Consider the following 16,422-nt stretch of genomic DNA (forward strand, 5'->3'; position numbering starts at 1 on the left):
AATAATGAAGAAAACCCTTATACTACAGGAATTTGAGGAATCTTTTATTAAATGGTACAAAATTCTACATCGACATGCAACAAGAAAAGAAGAAAGAAATTATCTGACACTTCATTTCGATACTGATTGTGAAATTGATTTTGAATACAGCAATTCTTCTCAGGCAAACTCTAAAATACGCCATTGAAATCCGAGTGAAAAAAGAATTAGAATGGCAGGCCACCTATTGGTTTATAATATATTTTCTGTTGCTTTCAAAACAATTGTCATCAGGATTGAAAATTGCAACAGTAACTGCCTTGAATATTATAAGCAAAACGACTTGTCAAACTCCTCTGCACCAATCGGTGATGTCTAAGAGAAAAATATTTGTCGATCGTTGAGAAAATTGCAGGGAGGGAAGAAAACGCATGTCATACTTCTCAAAGCATGCTATAGAAATTTGGAAGCAAGTTGAAAGAGAGAAACGGCATAGAGATGAAAAAGTTTAATTGTCAAAACACTTGGCAAATTGAAAGTGCCTATTGCAAACATAAACTTATAAGCTCAAGCTTCCCACATTTCTGTCAAAACAAAGATTCAAAGGGATAACAATACCTATAACAAATGTAATTAGATGTTCTCATTTGAACCACACCAGAAAAAAATCAATAAGGTTGTGTGTAATTAATCTATTGCATATCTCTGTTGTTGAATCAATATATCCGCTCAAGGCTTGAGGGAGACTGCCAAGCCAAACTTCGGGTTCTTCTCTAACGCCTTGGTGTCAAAGACACCGGAGATTGTTAAAGAACATTTTGGGGTGAGCTGGTGCTGTAAAAGAGCCCCAAGATTGCCATGGTTGTTGAGCCTTGCCTTCACCACAGTTTCAGGGTCAACCACACATGAACATCCTACTGTCAATGTGTTCTCATTTGTGGAGAACCTTCTGTTTACCTCTCCCACAACAGCTCCTCCATTCAGCTTACTTAGATGATGCAAGTATGACCCCCTTAGCGAGTCTCCTTTGTCAGCCCTTCAAAATGAAAAGAAAACAATTACTAAATGCACAACAAAAGCACCCTCACCATAACCTTCTGTCGTACATATAAATAAGAAGAAATTCTCTATCATTTCAGAATGTCTACAAATGACGAACTTACAGAATTACTGAAGCAGAGGAATTTTGTTTTGTCAAGCTGACGCCAGCATTATACTTTGCAAACACTCTGGAACTTGTCAAGTAACTAGCTTCTGCTCCAAAAGCAATGCTAGGGGTACCAAGGGTTGCCGAAACGTCAACAGCAGGGGAACCGTTCAGACCAACAGCTGTTGTAAAAGATGCATGTTCATGAAGATACTGCACTTCCAACTGCAATATATATAAATGGCTATCAGTTGCAGTGATAATTGTATATTCATGCGCACTTCACAGGCTAAGAAAAGTTAATACCTTGCCAGATTTGTAATCAGGGAGTTTTATTGAAGCAATGGTTTTTGTAGAAGGCAGGATGTCTGTGATTGTAAGCATTGTTGAGACCTGCTCGACAAAGAGACTAGCGTTAGATATTATCATAATTCGAAATTCGGAAGGGAAATGGAAGGCCAGTGACTACATTTGATTCTGCATCAGCTTTGACATTAAGTGCAGCGTTCTTGTATTTGTATTGTGCTGCTACATCCCCACAAGAGAGACCTCCTTTCTTCACCAAACCAGAGTTGAGGGTCTGAAATAAAAGAGATAAATTTATCATATCTAACTGCTTTAAGCCTTGAAGAAAAGCACATAAAGCAATCAATAATGGAAAGAAGCAGCCATCATAAGAAACGCATCCCTGCTGAATTCATAAGCAAGGCAGTGAAGCACTAAGCAGCTATTTACGAGTTGCGTGACTTGAAACTTATAACTTCAAGAACCACAGCCCAGAATGTTTTACATATATATTTCAAGATACTGCACTTTTATTCTTGGAAGAAGATAGAGGGGGAAAAGGCAAAGTATGCAACTGTGAAAATCCAATTGCTGCACTCCAATCCACTGTGTAGTGACTCAAGAAAGATTTGCCCATTACAAAAGATAAAGAAACAATTGAAAAGAAAATCCAACCAACACACAACTGATTGTTTAAATTGAAAAACACAACATAACATAACAGAGAGCAAACTGAACAATCATTGGAAAACCAAAAATCACAAGAACAGTTGAAATTGTTATTTTGGAAAACAAGAGATGGGATCATATGAGTGAATGGGGACGAGCTTACAACTCCAGTCTCAGTGTTAGTGGTGATGTTGATCTTCTGGTCAGTGCTATAGTCCTTGTTAAGCAAGTCTGCAAATCGAAGAAACAAATAACAGACCCGTAAGAAAAATAAAGTAAAAATTCAATAAGAAATTCAAAATCCACTGAACAAAGACTGAGAGAGAGAAAGAGAGAGACCTGTGGCTTTCTTGCCAATGTTCGAGAAGAGAGCAGGGCCTTTGGTCGACATATTTGCAGATGGAGTAGCGAGACTTGCAGAGAGCAAAAGAAACTTTTGGGAAGGTTTCAGAGAGAGAGAGGGAAGAGAGGGGCGGGCTGGGGTTTATGTAAAACCCTTTTTTATTTGTGGGGTTTTTTGGCGGATCAGGAAAAAACGCTTTGCGTGGGGAAAACGATATTGCCTGGTGGATTATATGCACAGCAAGAAAACTGAGTTATCCAAAAACCAAAAAATAAATTGCTTTCATTGAGAGTTGAACTCAAGACCTCCCGCTTACTAAACGGGTGCTCTAACCAACTGAGCTATGAAAGCACTGTTGTCAAATTTCTCGTTCAATAATTATATAATGGTACAATCTACGAGGCATAGCAAAAGTTAAAAATAAAAAATATGAAACAATTTGCTTTCATTGAGAGTTGAACTCAAGACCTCCCGCTTACTAAACGGGTGCTCTAACCAACTGAGCTATGAAAGCACTGTTGTCAACTTTCTCGTTCAATAATTATATAATGGTACAATCTACGAAAGTGTAGCAGAAGTAAAAAATAGAAAATATGAAACAATTTGCTTTCATTGAGAGTTGAACTCAAGACCTCCCGCTTACTAAACGGGTGCTCTAACCAACTGAGCTATGAAAGCACTATTGTTAACTTTCCCGTTCAATTATTATATAATGGTACAATCTAACCGCCCATTTTGTCGTCTACTAAATAATATATATGATCCTGTAAGGGTAGGAACTCTCGCTACCTTGTACGTAAGACTTTCTCTTTATTCGCGAGAAAGGCATGCCATGTGTTATTTCATAGGGGAATGATACCTTACTTAAAATAAGGAATTAGTGGAATATGCCAAAAAGAAAATAGAGGAGCGGGGCGGACATCGACATGTGCGTGGAGGCTAGGGCAGTGAGGCAGCGAAGTAACCGAAGGTGCGCGTTGGGTTGCTATGATAGCCTCAACAGGAGGAAAGCCAGCATAAGAAGCTCTAGTAAACAAACCCAGTGGCCGGAAACATAATCTTGGTCCCTTACCTTGATGCCTACAACTCAATTTGTTTTCCAGTGATGGCAAGATCTTATTTCTTTTTTACTTCCTTCCGCTTTCGACCTTCCCTAATCATATGGTTAGATTCCTGCTAGGTTCTATATCAGGTGAGGGGCGAAGAGTCGTGAACTCCACTTGGTGGCTTTGGAACACTCAAGGAACACTCCACTTGGTGCAACCACATATATCCTACAGAAAAGTTTTGATGTTTCAATGAGTCGGTACCCGATGTTTCGACCAAGGAACAAACAACCGGAAAAAACCATTCCCTGCAAAAGGGATGGGACCCCCGACCGCGCTTATGACTCGTCTGTATAGTCTCTCATGCCGTATCCATTCTCGTTTAGGTCTCAACATTTGGTTCTGCTATCACGCCTATGCTCCCCAAGAGGACTTTCATAAGGTTACAGAGAATCGGAATCGGTTCCCCAAAAATGAAAAATCTCTCTTCAGGGGCATTCTCAAGCGGAAAAACCATCAAAAAACGACGATTGTTCGTGAAGGTTTCCACAGAAAGACCCCTTAGTTCTGGCAAACGGATCACAACTGGCCGTAAGGAACTCAAGCCCTCGTCGATTGAGAGGAATAAGCCCCTCGCCTCACTCGTCAACTGTTATCATGACCTCTCGATTCTCCCCGGATTGGAGGATCACCTTTGACCTGCCCGACATGCTAGACTGATCTCAACAATGACATCTCAACGATTGCAATCCGTAGGCTAAGAGGAACGAACCTGAAACCTTCACCTCATGAGAAACAGAGTCTCACGGGGAAGCTGAGATGGCCGTGGGGGGGTCTATAGCTCATGTTCAAGCAGGGGTTTCTACGCCCGCCAGTTCCGTCAAGCTCAGGAATAAGAACAAGAACAAGCACTCAAACGGGGCAGGGGATCCATGTGAAGCAGACCGGCAGCCAGATATGACCAAAGGCAAGAACAAGGTTTACATCTTGGGTGAAGGTTCAGGCACTGGGTAGACATAAGATCAGACTAGCCAGCAAAGATACCATCTGAAGGCCACGACGACAGACACGCTTTAGATACTTCCCCTTTTCCGTGTGCCCAAAAGCCCGCCCGCCCAGTTTATGAGCCCCCTTCCGATTTCACCTTCACCTGCTTTTAGAAGTGGATTCGAACCACTGGACTCTATTTTCTGAGGATACATTGATTCTGTTCAGCCGTTACCATTCTATATGCCTTTTCCGCTCTTTTTAAGTAAAGGAATAGCTTTCTCTCTGGGGAATTCCATCAATCAATACTGATCGTAGACAATTGACATTAAGTGGTCCTCACAAAGCCAGAGAGTATTAATAGCTTTAATTGTAGTGATGGTTGGCCCCATTTCGCCTTACCAACCTCAGGGAAACTCCGAATACAGGCCTAGATCGTTTGTACAGACAGACTATTGGGGTGCTATTTTTTGATGTCAAAGACCAGAAGCTACGCGCAAATTATCATTGGATCTCGGGTGTTCTTAACAGCGATGGCTATTCATTTAAGTCTTCGGGTAGTTGGGCTTCAGCTGGGGACCAAGAGGATACCAGTATATCACAGAGATGTCTAGGTGGTTACCGGAATGCTCATTTTTTGTCCATAAGTTCTCCTCGCCGTAATTCTCTCTGGAAGTCGCCCCTACAACCCCTTGACTCCTGCGGGCTACGTTCGAACTAAATGAGAGTAAGTAACCCCGAGAGAACTGACTGACTACTAGGAGGGGGAAGAACCTGCGCCTAGCTAATGGAGTTCACGAGGAACCGACTTCAGTTAGTGAAGCGAGGCCTCAAACATCAAACCATATCTTACTGAATAATCTGACTGAACCGAGTGAGGTATAGACAGATTATATTATATCACAGCTTGTGTTGTGGCGAGACGAAGGGTTGCTTACCGGACAAGAAGGATTAGACTTTAGACCCACTAATGGACTATAGTGAACGGAGAGAAACAAACCTAAGTCATTTCTCTTATTAGGTCTTACCTTTTGTACTTTGTGGACATGACCTGAAGACTGCAGGTTCGAATCCTGTCCCCGCTTACGAAAAAAAAGGGGCAAAGCAAGGGTTGTTGGCAATGCGACATCAATTGGCATATAACAAGGAAAAGCCCAGTGAAAGCCAATGACGGAGCTTACCAGTAAGATATATTTTTCCCGAAGCGACACTTTGTTCCACTCCTTTCATTTATACTCCAAGCGCGATCCAAAGACAACAATCCCTACATTCTCATTCTCAAGATTCAACGCTATTGGCTCTGATACCACTTGTCAAGGCGCTAAAAGTCCTTCAAGCCCACAAACCGCGGCACCCTGCGCACACCAACCAAAGACTAAACTAAGGCACCTATTGAGGAAGAAGGAGAGGCTAATTTATTTGGCGACGTTGGGTGCCTAATGACTTAGGGAACCTGAAGGGCAAGGGGAGCTTTACGAGGGTTGTTCTATCGATCGACCCAGATGCTGACTAGCTGCTGCTCCTGTCGAGGGGTCTTACTTAGATCACATTGGGCTTGGGATGGGACAAGCTTCTCTACCAATTGGGGGAAGTTCCCATCGGGCAACAGCGGTTCTGCCTGACCCTACTTAAGCATGCATATTATGTCAGTGAAGACTTGGTGTGAAGCCATTAGAGGCGTTGGCTATTCGTAGATCTGTTATACAGGCGATTTAGCTACTTTCTTTCAACTCTGAGTAGGTGGTATTAGGTTATACAGAAAAAGGAAGATTCGATGGGACCAAAAAGGCCTAAGTTCGCTTTCAATTCGATAGGACCAACTGAGCTATGAAAGCACTATTGTTAATTTTCTCGTTCAATTATTATATAATGGTACAATCTAACAAAGTGTAGCAGAAGTAAAAAATAGAAAATATGAAACAATTTGCTTTCCTTGAGAGTTGAACTTAAGACCTCCCGCTTACTAAACGGGTGCTCTAACCAACTGAGCTATGAAAGCACATGTTTAAAAATGTGTAATCTAACTAATTTAGCCATCGGTGGAAATTGACGACCCAAAAACTAAAAACCACAATCAAGTTAAGCACACACATCTGTGATTTTTGTACCGGGAATCAGATTAATACGACAGTAGAGCTCAAGTCAACTGCAATTGGCTGAGGTAAGAAGAAGAGTAAACAATTTTTGTTCTCTTTTGGCTGCATCATAAGCTTGTTAAATGTCAACTGCTTTTACCAAAAACTATTCTTTTTTTTTTTTTTAATGTATCAAATGATCTTGAAATCTTCTCATGGGTTAGGTAACATGCTTAGTTGGTTGCATCATGCAGGCAGGCAGCCAAGCCAAGTGCCAATCCTATACAAAATTATGAAACTGGTTACCCGAGCATGATGATTTGATGGGTAAAACACAAATGTTCCAATCAGAATTAGATTTAGATCCTAATCTAATGAGGCAACCAGTATCAGTTGGCTGGCTGCTTGCAGACTTATGAATGCAGGCAGCATGTATAAATAATTCCACCATTTAAACTTTCATTTCTGATTTCTCTTTTTCTTGCCACATAAAAGAAGTATATGAAAACCAAACAAACAAACAAAACAAGGCCTTCGGGACCATTTTCCGCAGCATAAAAACAACACGGCCCATGAAGGAATAAAAGAGATGAGCATAGCCCCCTTTTTTTACTAGTTATTTGTCCTCCTATCAATAAAATAGTATCGTTTTTTTTTATATTAATAAAAAAAAAAGAGAGAGAGATTGGAGTTTTTATTTTTTTATTTTTGCTCCATCTGTATCTACATCAGCACTTCTTGACATGCTCTGATTATGTGCCTTCCAATTAAATTATTTTAATTGTTAATTTAGATGTCGCATTCAAAATCCCTAATTCAGTTCTCCTAATCACTCATCTACGTACTTGATTGTAACATTATAAACAAAAGCATTCATATAATTATTATGGTTTAGTCCAAGTGTACACTGCTGATTTTGTTAACTTAAACAAATATTTACACAAATCCCACATCACACAGCCAGCATTACCAGGAGAAATATCTTAGAGACTGTTTTTTCTTCTCTTAGTATTTATTTATTTTTATTTAGATAAAATAATAATTTTCTATCACAAAATGCCCCTCAAGTGTATGATCCGTGAACCTCAAAGACGTTTTGTGATTTTTTTAATTAAAAAAACCAAATTAAATGAATATTGCCTCACCCGCTATGGGCGGGCCTGACTTCCTCTCCTGTATAGATGCACATTTTGGATCAAACCATGTGCAGCCCAATCAGCTCAAAATTAACAAATAAGTTCTTCTATTCATGTGCTACGTGGCAAAAACTAGCACACAAACGTACCGTAAAGCAGCACATCACTTGCGGTACCGGAATTAAACCTTTCAGTTTTCTTTTTGTTTTTTTATGGATGGTGATTTTCTCACACTACTTTTATTTTTTTATTTTTTATTTTTTTTTATTATAAAATAAAAGAGAGTGAAAACAAACAATTTTATAAAAATGGAGCATGAAGCCTTTTTATTACCCTTTTTTATTATTTATTTTTGTAAGAACAAAAAAGCATATAAATGTGATAAAAAGAGACGGAAGGAGTTCACCAGCTTCGAAACTTTTATCGAATAGCGAACCTTCCACGCACGCGTCTAAAGCGACGCTTCGTACGTGTGCTTGCCCGGACTGGGATTTTTGGTTCCCTCCCAGTTAAGGCGCACGTGTCAGCGAGAGCCCCAAGGACTTCGTCCACGTGTTACCTCTCGCAGCCCTCTTATATCTTCGCCATCTCCCCTTCTTTTTCAGAAAGAGCCCAACCCAAAGCCACAAAAGCAGAACCACAACCCGAATAATCTCCACTTTCGGACCAAGCAAACCCGAAATTTCGTTCATTCTGAATTGTTTTGGGAGAGTATTGGATGCAGTGAGGGCTGACAATTTTGGCCATGGAGATGGAAAATCCGCCGGATTTCAGTTACCTTGGAAGGAATTTCAGTGATCTGAGTAACGGCGAACACTCCTCTGCTTTCAGTGATTGTAACAGCGACAGATCCGGAGAGTTTCAAACGGCGTCGTCTCAGAGCCGTCGGCTTCTGATTTCTTGCACTTCGGACAACTCCGACGATCTGATTCGCCAGCTCATCGCCGACCTCGAGGCCGGTTCGATTGAGGAGCAGAAGCAGGCGGCCATGGAGATCAGGCTCCTCGCCAAGAACAAGTCCGAAAACCGGCTCAAAATCGCCAAAGCAGGCGCGATTAAGCCGTTGGTTTCGCTCTTATCGTGTTCCGATCTCCAGCTACAAGAGTACGGCGTCACGGCGATTCTGAACCTTTCGCTTTGCGACGAGAACAAGGAGCTCATAGCTTCGTCCGGAGCAATCAAGCCTTTGGTACGATCGCTCAAGACAGGAACGCCGACGGCCAAAGAGAACGCAGCTTGCGCTCTGCTCCGCCTATCGCAAATCGAAGAAAACAAAGTCGCAATTGGACGGTCAGGAGCGATTCCGCAGCTGGTAAATCTTCTCGAGAGCGGAGGTTTTCGCGGGAAGAAGGACGCCTCGACGGCTCTGTACTCGCTGTGCTCCGTGAAGGAGAACAAGATCAGAGCCGTCCAATCGGGAATCATGAAGCCGTTGGTGGAATTGATGGCGGATTTCGGGTCAAACATGGTGGACAAATCAGCGTACGTCCTGAGCGTTCTAGTTTCGGTGCCGGAAGCTCGTGCGGCGTTGGTCGAAGAAGGAGGAATTCCGGTGCTGGTGGAGATTATAGAGGTCGGGTCGCAGAGGCAGAAGGAGATTTCGGTGGCGATATTGCTTCAGATTTGCGAGAACAGTGCGGTGCACCGTAATATGGTGGCCCGCGAAGGAGCGATTCCTCCCCTTGTGGCCTTGTCACAGTCCGGCACTAATCGCGCCAAGCAAAAGGTGAGCATTTTCCGGCTGCGAAATAATAATCCTTCCTTGCTTTTTCTTTGGTCAAGTCGGTCCACTGGTCGAGGACCAAGCTTGATGACGTGGAGTGGGGCTTTTTTGAAAATATTCTCCAATTAATGGGTTCTTTTGTTTGTGGGGTTGGGAAGAAGAAAACTCTGTTTTACTACGTCTGTCGGCTTGCATAATTTCGGGCCATGTAGCGCTGCCATTCTTTTTTCTTTTTCTTTTTTAAATATTTATACTCATGGGTAAAAATCTAAAATAAAAATAGAACAAGATAAGAGCCCAGTTTTTTTGGAACCACTCCAATTTTTTTTTTTAAATGGGGCGCTCCTCTGCATAATACGTGGGAGCATAAGTTTTCTCCCGATTATGGCATTATGCATTTAGATAAAGGCTAGTAATGTCATTTTAGTCGGTGGGGTGCTCGCTCGGCCATTATATTTGTATTTATTTTAGGGGTTTAGGTGGATTGGTTTTTTTATATATCGTATAATTGGGTCTGACGGGAAGTTGTTTTTGTTTGTCGTTGTGTGTTTTTTTGGGGACAGGCGGAGACATTGACAGAGCTTCTACGGCAACCGAGATCCGGCAACGTCGCTGCACGAGCGTCAGACTTGTCATTATAAAATGCTCCCACATCATCACCCCTCATGGCCACGTAAACAATCCAACACTGAAAGAGAAGAGTAAAACACAACCAAAAAAAAAAAAAAAATCGAAAACTTGTAAATATCTATGTTTCGGAGGAGCTTCAGGCTCGGCTTGTAAAATTTGTGATAAAAGCATTAAATCGAGCTCAGTTTGGTTTGCCTTTTTGGAGCTTATGTTTATTTACTCAAAAGAAATGTGTCCCTTTGCCTACCACTTAGTATAAAAGCTTAGAATATTGTGTTATCGTCATTATCTTTGAGGACTAGTATATTATTAGCATTGTTAATTCAAATTAGGGACTGATTAAGGTGAGAAAATAATAAAATGATAATGAAAGGAAAAGTATGTTCTATACTAACCACATATTAGAATAAAATAAAAATGAAGATAATTATTAACCAAGTGGGAGATAAAAAAAAAAAAGCAGTCTGAACTCTGGAGGGTCGCTGCTGAGAGTGCGATTTTGCTTTAAGAGAAAAAAATCAATGTCTTTTTGTGTGTTTGATTTTGAAGTCGTCGCCACGAGGTTCGCGTGCATGAGAATGACGACGGGAAAATGATGGCAGTACAAATGGGTTGGGAGGAATAAAGAATTTCATATAATGGAAATAATATATTTTGTTATTTTTAACTAATAACGTAATAATATATTTTGTTATTTTTAACTAATAACATAATGATTTGTGAAATAATTTTGCAATGTATTATTGTGTTATTAATTGAGAATAGCAAAACAATATTATTCCCATTATAAATAAATTTTTCTGATTCGGACAAGAGGAGTGGAGGTGGAGAGTGTTCGTTTCGTAAGCAAGCAACTTTTGTTTTTATATAATTAACCTTTGATTTTTCGAACATTATTATGCCACCCAAGTGTTTGCCACGTGTGCGTTTTGCCGTTATTTGTAGCAGTTGGTCGTTTAGTCCCATCATGGATGGGGTCTCTGTTCTTTGGGTCCCATTGTTGACGGCTATAGTGTAGGTTGGCGAATATGAATTCGACACGTTCTTTCGAATATGAAGACGCCATTTATGAGCTTTTTTTTTCTTCTTCTTTTTTTCTACTTTATGCTTGACAAATGGACTGGAAATTGAGATAATCGAGCCGAGCTTCTTGGGGTTTAGGGTTGTGAGATTCAAACTCGGCCTGCAGTCCCCATCACATCCATCATGTCATGATCCGCGTTAGGGCTTAAGATTTTTAAATAAATAAATAGATATTGTTTGGTCTTCAATTATTCAAAACAGGAGAAAGCTGAGCTTAGTGACCACTGAATTTGCCCATGGAAATTTCAACTACAGATCAATTAGACGGAAATATTTTTTTCATCACTTCAATTTAGGGTGTATTATTATTATTTGATTTATGTCTATAGATACAATTATAATTAATTTTTTACTTTGCATTTATGAAATTAGAATTATGCATATAAACACGTGTTAAATATTAAAAAAGAATACACCTTGGGGTTAAGAAAAATATGACAAACTAATATTCCCAAATAGGACATTTGGCAAGTGTTGTAAAGTTCCCGTATTTAGTTAAGGAAAAATGTAACCTTTAGTACAACAACTTGAATTTCATTTTACTTTTAAGTGGAAAGTCAAGACCAATATCAATTACATTTTTCCATGAATTCCTTCTGTGTGAACCAAATGGCTTGACCCTTGACATTTTTTTCTTGATTTTTCTTGATATGTTTTAGATTTTAGTCGACTTTGATGATTATGTTAATTCACCATAGGCGATGGCATAAAATTCTGCTATGATAGAAAGCCTATTTGTAGATGGAAGATCCAAAACTTAAGTTTCAAATAGAAATCAACGCGTCCCCTTATCACCATCAACATCACCATTTGTTTGCATTGGTTTTTATGGTCAGCGAGCGGGAAGAAATAATACACACATGGATCCAAAACATCATATCACCTACCATCCCTTCAAATTAATTTATAAATTAGCTACTAATGATAAGAAGCTTCCACATCACTTTAACGGTCTTTGCCTAACCACCCATATAATTCAAATTTCAATTTCAAATCCCTTATCGATACTAAAAAACCCCCAAAAAAAAAACATCATAATTGACATTTTGATAAAATTGGGTGAAATTTTCCTTTAGCTATATATAGCTCGTGGATACATGGGTCAAAAATTTACTCAATAGAACAAGACCAGGTCTTGCTTGGGTCATAAGGAAGGAGGCGGCTATGACAATGGGCAAGTATACCATCTACTTCTACTACTTGTACCCACCCATACTAAAAAATGAATGTCAAAAGGCCTTGATTGGCCACAACCTTGGAGCATTTAACACGAGCAATATTTCGTCTTTTACCTCTTGACTTCACTGTTGAGTGTTGCGCGACATCGTCTCTCTTTCCTCTGTGAAAGTAAAGACAACGAGACAGCAACCAATTGGCCTCCAAATTTGACCATACTTGTACTGTTTATTGTCTATTTTTTATTCCTTTTGGATAAGTTTCATTCTGTGTTAGTCTTTAATGGTGTTAATCATATAAGCTACCAGGTTGGGTCTTCTCCTCAATTTTGGATTGGACACCAAACTTTCGTTTGCTTGTCAAAATCATTCATTAAATATTATTATTCGTGGGGCTTTAGATTCTCATTCAGGCAAAAAATAAAAATAATTTTTTTTAAAATTATGGCAAAAAAATATATTTTCCATATGGAGGTCTAGTCCAGTTGAATAAAACATTGATTTGCACACTAGTGGTTTTTATGTTTGAACAAACCTCTATAGCACATTGACAGTATGTGTGAAAACTCACTCATCTTCCTATAAGAATTCTATAGTGAGGGCCTTATATATGACTCTTAGGTGAGACCCTATCTCTTAATCGTTTGATCAAATTGATTAGTCGTCGAATTAAATTGATTAACCTGATTCAACGGTTAGGAGATAGGACCTCACCTAAAGACTCATGCAAGAATTCTATAGTGAGGGCTCTATATATGACCTTTAAGTGAAGCTCTGTCTCTTAATCATTGAATCAAATTGATTAGCCTGATCCAACGATTATGAGGTAGGACCTCATCTAAGGGCCACAGGCCCTCACTATAGAATGACTCTCCCTTCCTGCCCAAAAAGAAAATCATAAATAGCTTGGTTGGACTTCGGCAAACCCTAACAGGCAAAGAGAACTGTGGAGAGTCCACTGGGCTTGTGGGGATGAAGGGAGCCCAGTGTTGTTGAGTTGGGCTGTAAAATAACTTGGGGGTTTTGGATAAAAAAGGACATGCGTAACCCAAACCATAGATGGGCAGACTTACGTCGAGACCAAACATGGCCATGGTCCCTGCATAGTTGTGAAAGATCTTCGTTCTGATGCGTTTTGTTTTTGTTTTTTTCATTGTTGACAAATCGAATTTTTAAACAAGTTCTCTGAGGTTTATTCTTCCATGAAGGTTATTTGTTATTTTCTGTTTTTGGACCATGGACTTTTTAGTTATATTTTTTTTAATTTTTTTTTTTTAAAGTGTAAGGGTAGATTAGCTATCCTCACCATCAGCGCCAAGACATACCCACAATCGAGCCGGAAGGACTTATGCGTCGCATCTAACTATCAACTGCCACATGTATGAATTTATGTAAGAAATTACAAATCGCGCACTAATAAGGATTGCTGGCAGCATTACTCAAACACTAGTGGGACTACACACAAAATAAAAACCTTGTAAACGGAACCAACCCTTATTGACTTTTTGGACCATTATAAGGTGCATTCCCCTCCCTCCGTGTGTGTAGTTTATGGGTCCGCCACCAAATCATGAAGAAAGAAATTGCATGCATATATAGTACCTAAAATACTTATATTTTTGTTCGTTCTCTCTTTCTTTTTTTGATTTTATGGGCTGGCTAGAGTAGTCAATATCTTTTTCATAAGATGATGCAATTTTATCTGTTTAGTTCTTTCATTGAATGAAATAATATTTCTATCAACAAGAACAAAAACTAAAGCAGAAGTAATGCTTACATTTAATGAATTTGGTATATACAAAAATCATCCGCAAATTTAAGAGTTTTATGACATAGTTTTATATGAACTCATACACATTGGACTAGCAGTCATGAGTTGAGTTCCAATCTGGAATTGGTAATACGATATGATATGACAATTTTAATACAAATTTGATATTAAAGTCTATTTATGCGGCGGTATAACGATCATGCTTGAGCAAATTCTCACCAATAATGTGATTGATTATATATTTAAGGTCAACTTTATTAGTGATTGGACATTATACTGTCTTATACCTACAATATTGGTTTCCGAACTTATTTAATTATATCTGCTTGTATGTACGATAAATAATCATAGTATGGATACGGAACAAAGTAGATATTTTTTAAATTAAGGGGAAAAAAAAGGTCCACATAAGAAGCCAAGTACAAGCAGAAATTAAAGCAGATTCCAAACCACAAAAGAAAAAAAAAAAGAAAGGGAAGGATGACAATTGTTCATCACGTGACAATCACATGGAGATTCTTATCCTCCCCGCAGATATCATATTAGTCCAAAGTGGTTTCGCCCCTAAAAAGGCCCAACGTCCACACCTTGAGGGACAGGTGTCACCATGTCCATCCTTATTGCAAGTTCTCCTCTCTGGGGCCCCGCTTCGTTAGCTACTACAAACTGTGGGGCCCACCTACGACGACGCAAGGGCATGCCGGAGCTTCCTTATCAGCAGGCTCGGCGCACTCAGATGGGGCAAGTGCCCTTCCGTCTCCAGCATCACGACGGTGTTCCGACCGCCCAGGTGGTCCCTCAGGTAAGCCGCCACCGAAGCCGGCACGGACACGTCCTTCGCCGTCTGGATTATGCAGCAGGGCACTCTGACCAGGCCCAGAACCCCCCTCAAATCGCTGTTGAAGACGGCCCGAGATACGAAAAGCGAGATATCGGGTCGCATGTTGAAAAGGGTCCGGCTGAACTCTCGGACCGCCGCCGGAACGTCGGCTCCGACGGCTAACGGCGCAAAGCCTTGGACCCACGCCGAGTAGTTCGCCTCCATTGCCGAAAACACCTTCTCAATCTCCTCTTGCTCAAATCCGCCATGGTAATCTCTATCATTCAAAAATCTAAAAACAAGAAAAATTGGATTATTGGGTTTGGACCAAATCAATTTTGAGAATTTAGCATTGTGGGTAATTGAATAATGTGTCAACTGCGCGCGTAATTGAGGCAAAATTTTAACTTATTCGATTTATATGGTTGGCCGATTACCTGGGAGAAGCGCCGATGAGGACGAGCTTGGAGAAGAGGTTGGGTCGGCGGATGGAGGCGAGAATTCCGATCATGGCGGAGACGGAGTGGCCAACGTAGGCGCAACGGGTGACGGAGAGGGCGTCGAGAATGGCGAGGAGGTCGTCGACGTAGGCGTCGAGGGTGGTGTAACGGCGGAAGTCAAAGTAGTCCGGGTTGACGCTGCCGGCGCAGACGAGGTCGTATACGATGACGCGGTAGGACTGCGTCAGGTAAGGGAGAATGCGCTGCCAGGCGGACTGGTCGGTGCCGAAGCCGTGGGCGAGGACGAGGAACTTATCGCCGGAGCCGACCACGCGGACGTTGAGGGCGTCGATTATGCTGGTGCTGACCATCTTTGACTGTTAACCGGAGTAGGGGCTTCACTCTTTACTGATCTTCTTTAGCTAGCTTTGGAGATTTCTAATTTTAATTTTCAGTTTTTTTTTATATTTTTTTATTTGGGGTTGGAGGAAATTAATGGGAATTAGGTGGAGAATGGTGAGTGGGTGGTGGTGGCTTGAGAGTTTCGTATGTGGATGGAGTGGTATTTATATTGCTACGGAAGTATCTGTGTGGGGAGAAGTAGATTGGCTATTTCCTTTTTTTTCCTTTTTCTTTGGGTTTGGTTGTGAATTGTTTGTGACAGGTTTGTTTTGTGTTGTGATGCTGCTTTGCGTTTTGTCCAGGGGCATATGGTTTTGGACAAAGCTTTTATCCTGTGTGATTGTGATCTTTTTCCACTCAAATAGTACTTGGCCTTCAAAGAGGTGGCCCGGGTGTTGTGTTCTTAGATGAGGTTTTTTATTGGAATTTTCAGTTTGGTGTTTTGTGGCTCATACTTTTTGTCAATAACAGTGTGACGCTAATATGCGTGCAAATTTTTTTTGTGTGTATGTGTATTAGATGAATTATTTTTGTATATGTGTTTTAGATGAATATCTCTTTACAAGCAGAGAAGGCAAATAGTATCCTTAAACAAATATGTGTAATTTGACAAAATCAAAAACAAGAAAAGAAAACAAATTTATAAAGCTTTAATCATCAATGATTTGACTCTTGATCATGTAGTAAGGCATGCTTTGTCTCTTGATAATG

The 16,422-nt window shown here is 40.4% G+C and overlaps 3 protein-coding genes and 4 non-coding genes across 7 annotated transcripts; 1 reads left to right on the forward strand and 6 right to left on the reverse strand.

Moving 5' to 3' along the window:
* Nucleotides 1-474: 474 nt before the first annotated feature.
* LOC117614910 (mitochondrial outer membrane protein porin 2-like) lies at nt 475-2,602 on the reverse strand. Its single transcript, XM_034343840.1, has 6 exons — nt 2,420-2,602; nt 2,244-2,311; nt 1,596-1,706; nt 1,433-1,519; nt 1,143-1,351; nt 475-1,015 (listed from the first exon to the last, which is right to left on the reverse strand). The coding sequence occupies exons 1-6, from the start codon at nt 2,469-2,471 to the stop codon at nt 709-711; spliced, it is 834 nt and encodes a 277-aa protein (XP_034199731.1). The 5' UTR covers nt 2,472-2,602; the 3' UTR covers nt 475-708.
* Nucleotides 2,603-2,700: 98 nt separating this feature from the next.
* On the reverse strand, nt 2,701-2,774 carry TRNAT-AGU. The gene has a single exon. It is a non-coding gene; the product is annotated as a tRNA-Thr (tRNA).
* Nucleotides 2,775-2,863: 89 nt separating this feature from the next.
* Nucleotides 2,864-2,937, reverse strand: TRNAT-AGU. Its single transcript has one exon. It is a non-coding gene; the product is annotated as a tRNA-Thr (tRNA).
* Nucleotides 2,938-3,027: 90 nt separating this feature from the next.
* On the reverse strand, nt 3,028-3,101 carry TRNAT-AGU. Its single transcript has one exon. It is a non-coding gene; the product is annotated as a tRNA-Thr (tRNA).
* A 3,280-nt stretch (nt 3,102-6,381) lies between these two features.
* TRNAT-AGU lies at nt 6,382-6,455 on the reverse strand. The gene has a single exon. It is a non-coding gene; the product is annotated as a tRNA-Thr (tRNA).
* A 1,639-nt stretch (nt 6,456-8,094) lies between these two features.
* Nucleotides 8,095-10,266, forward strand: LOC117614533 (U-box domain-containing protein 4). The gene is made up of 2 exons (XM_034343377.1): nt 8,095-9,393; nt 9,954-10,266. Exons 1-2 carry the CDS (start codon nt 8,413-8,415, stop codon nt 10,029-10,031), a joined length of 1,059 nt encoding a protein of 352 aa, XP_034199268.1. The 5' UTR covers nt 8,095-8,412; the 3' UTR covers nt 10,032-10,266.
* A 4,136-nt stretch (nt 10,267-14,402) lies between these two features.
* Nucleotides 14,403-15,996, reverse strand: LOC117615978 (strigolactone esterase RMS3). Its single transcript, XM_034345174.1, has 2 exons — nt 15,307-15,996; nt 14,403-15,161 (listed from the first exon to the last, which is right to left on the reverse strand). The coding sequence occupies exons 1-2, from the start codon at nt 15,678-15,680 to the stop codon at nt 14,729-14,731; spliced, it is 807 nt and encodes a 268-aa protein (XP_034201065.1). The 5' UTR covers nt 15,681-15,996; the 3' UTR covers nt 14,403-14,728.
* Between the last annotated feature and the right edge of the window lie 426 nt (nt 15,997-16,422).

Source organism: Prunus dulcis, chromosome 1 (genome assembly GCF_902201215.1).
Source record: "Prunus dulcis chromosome 1, ALMONDv2, whole genome shotgun sequence".
Classification (NCBI taxonomy): domain Eukaryota; kingdom Viridiplantae; phylum Streptophyta; class Magnoliopsida; order Rosales; family Rosaceae; genus Prunus; species Prunus dulcis.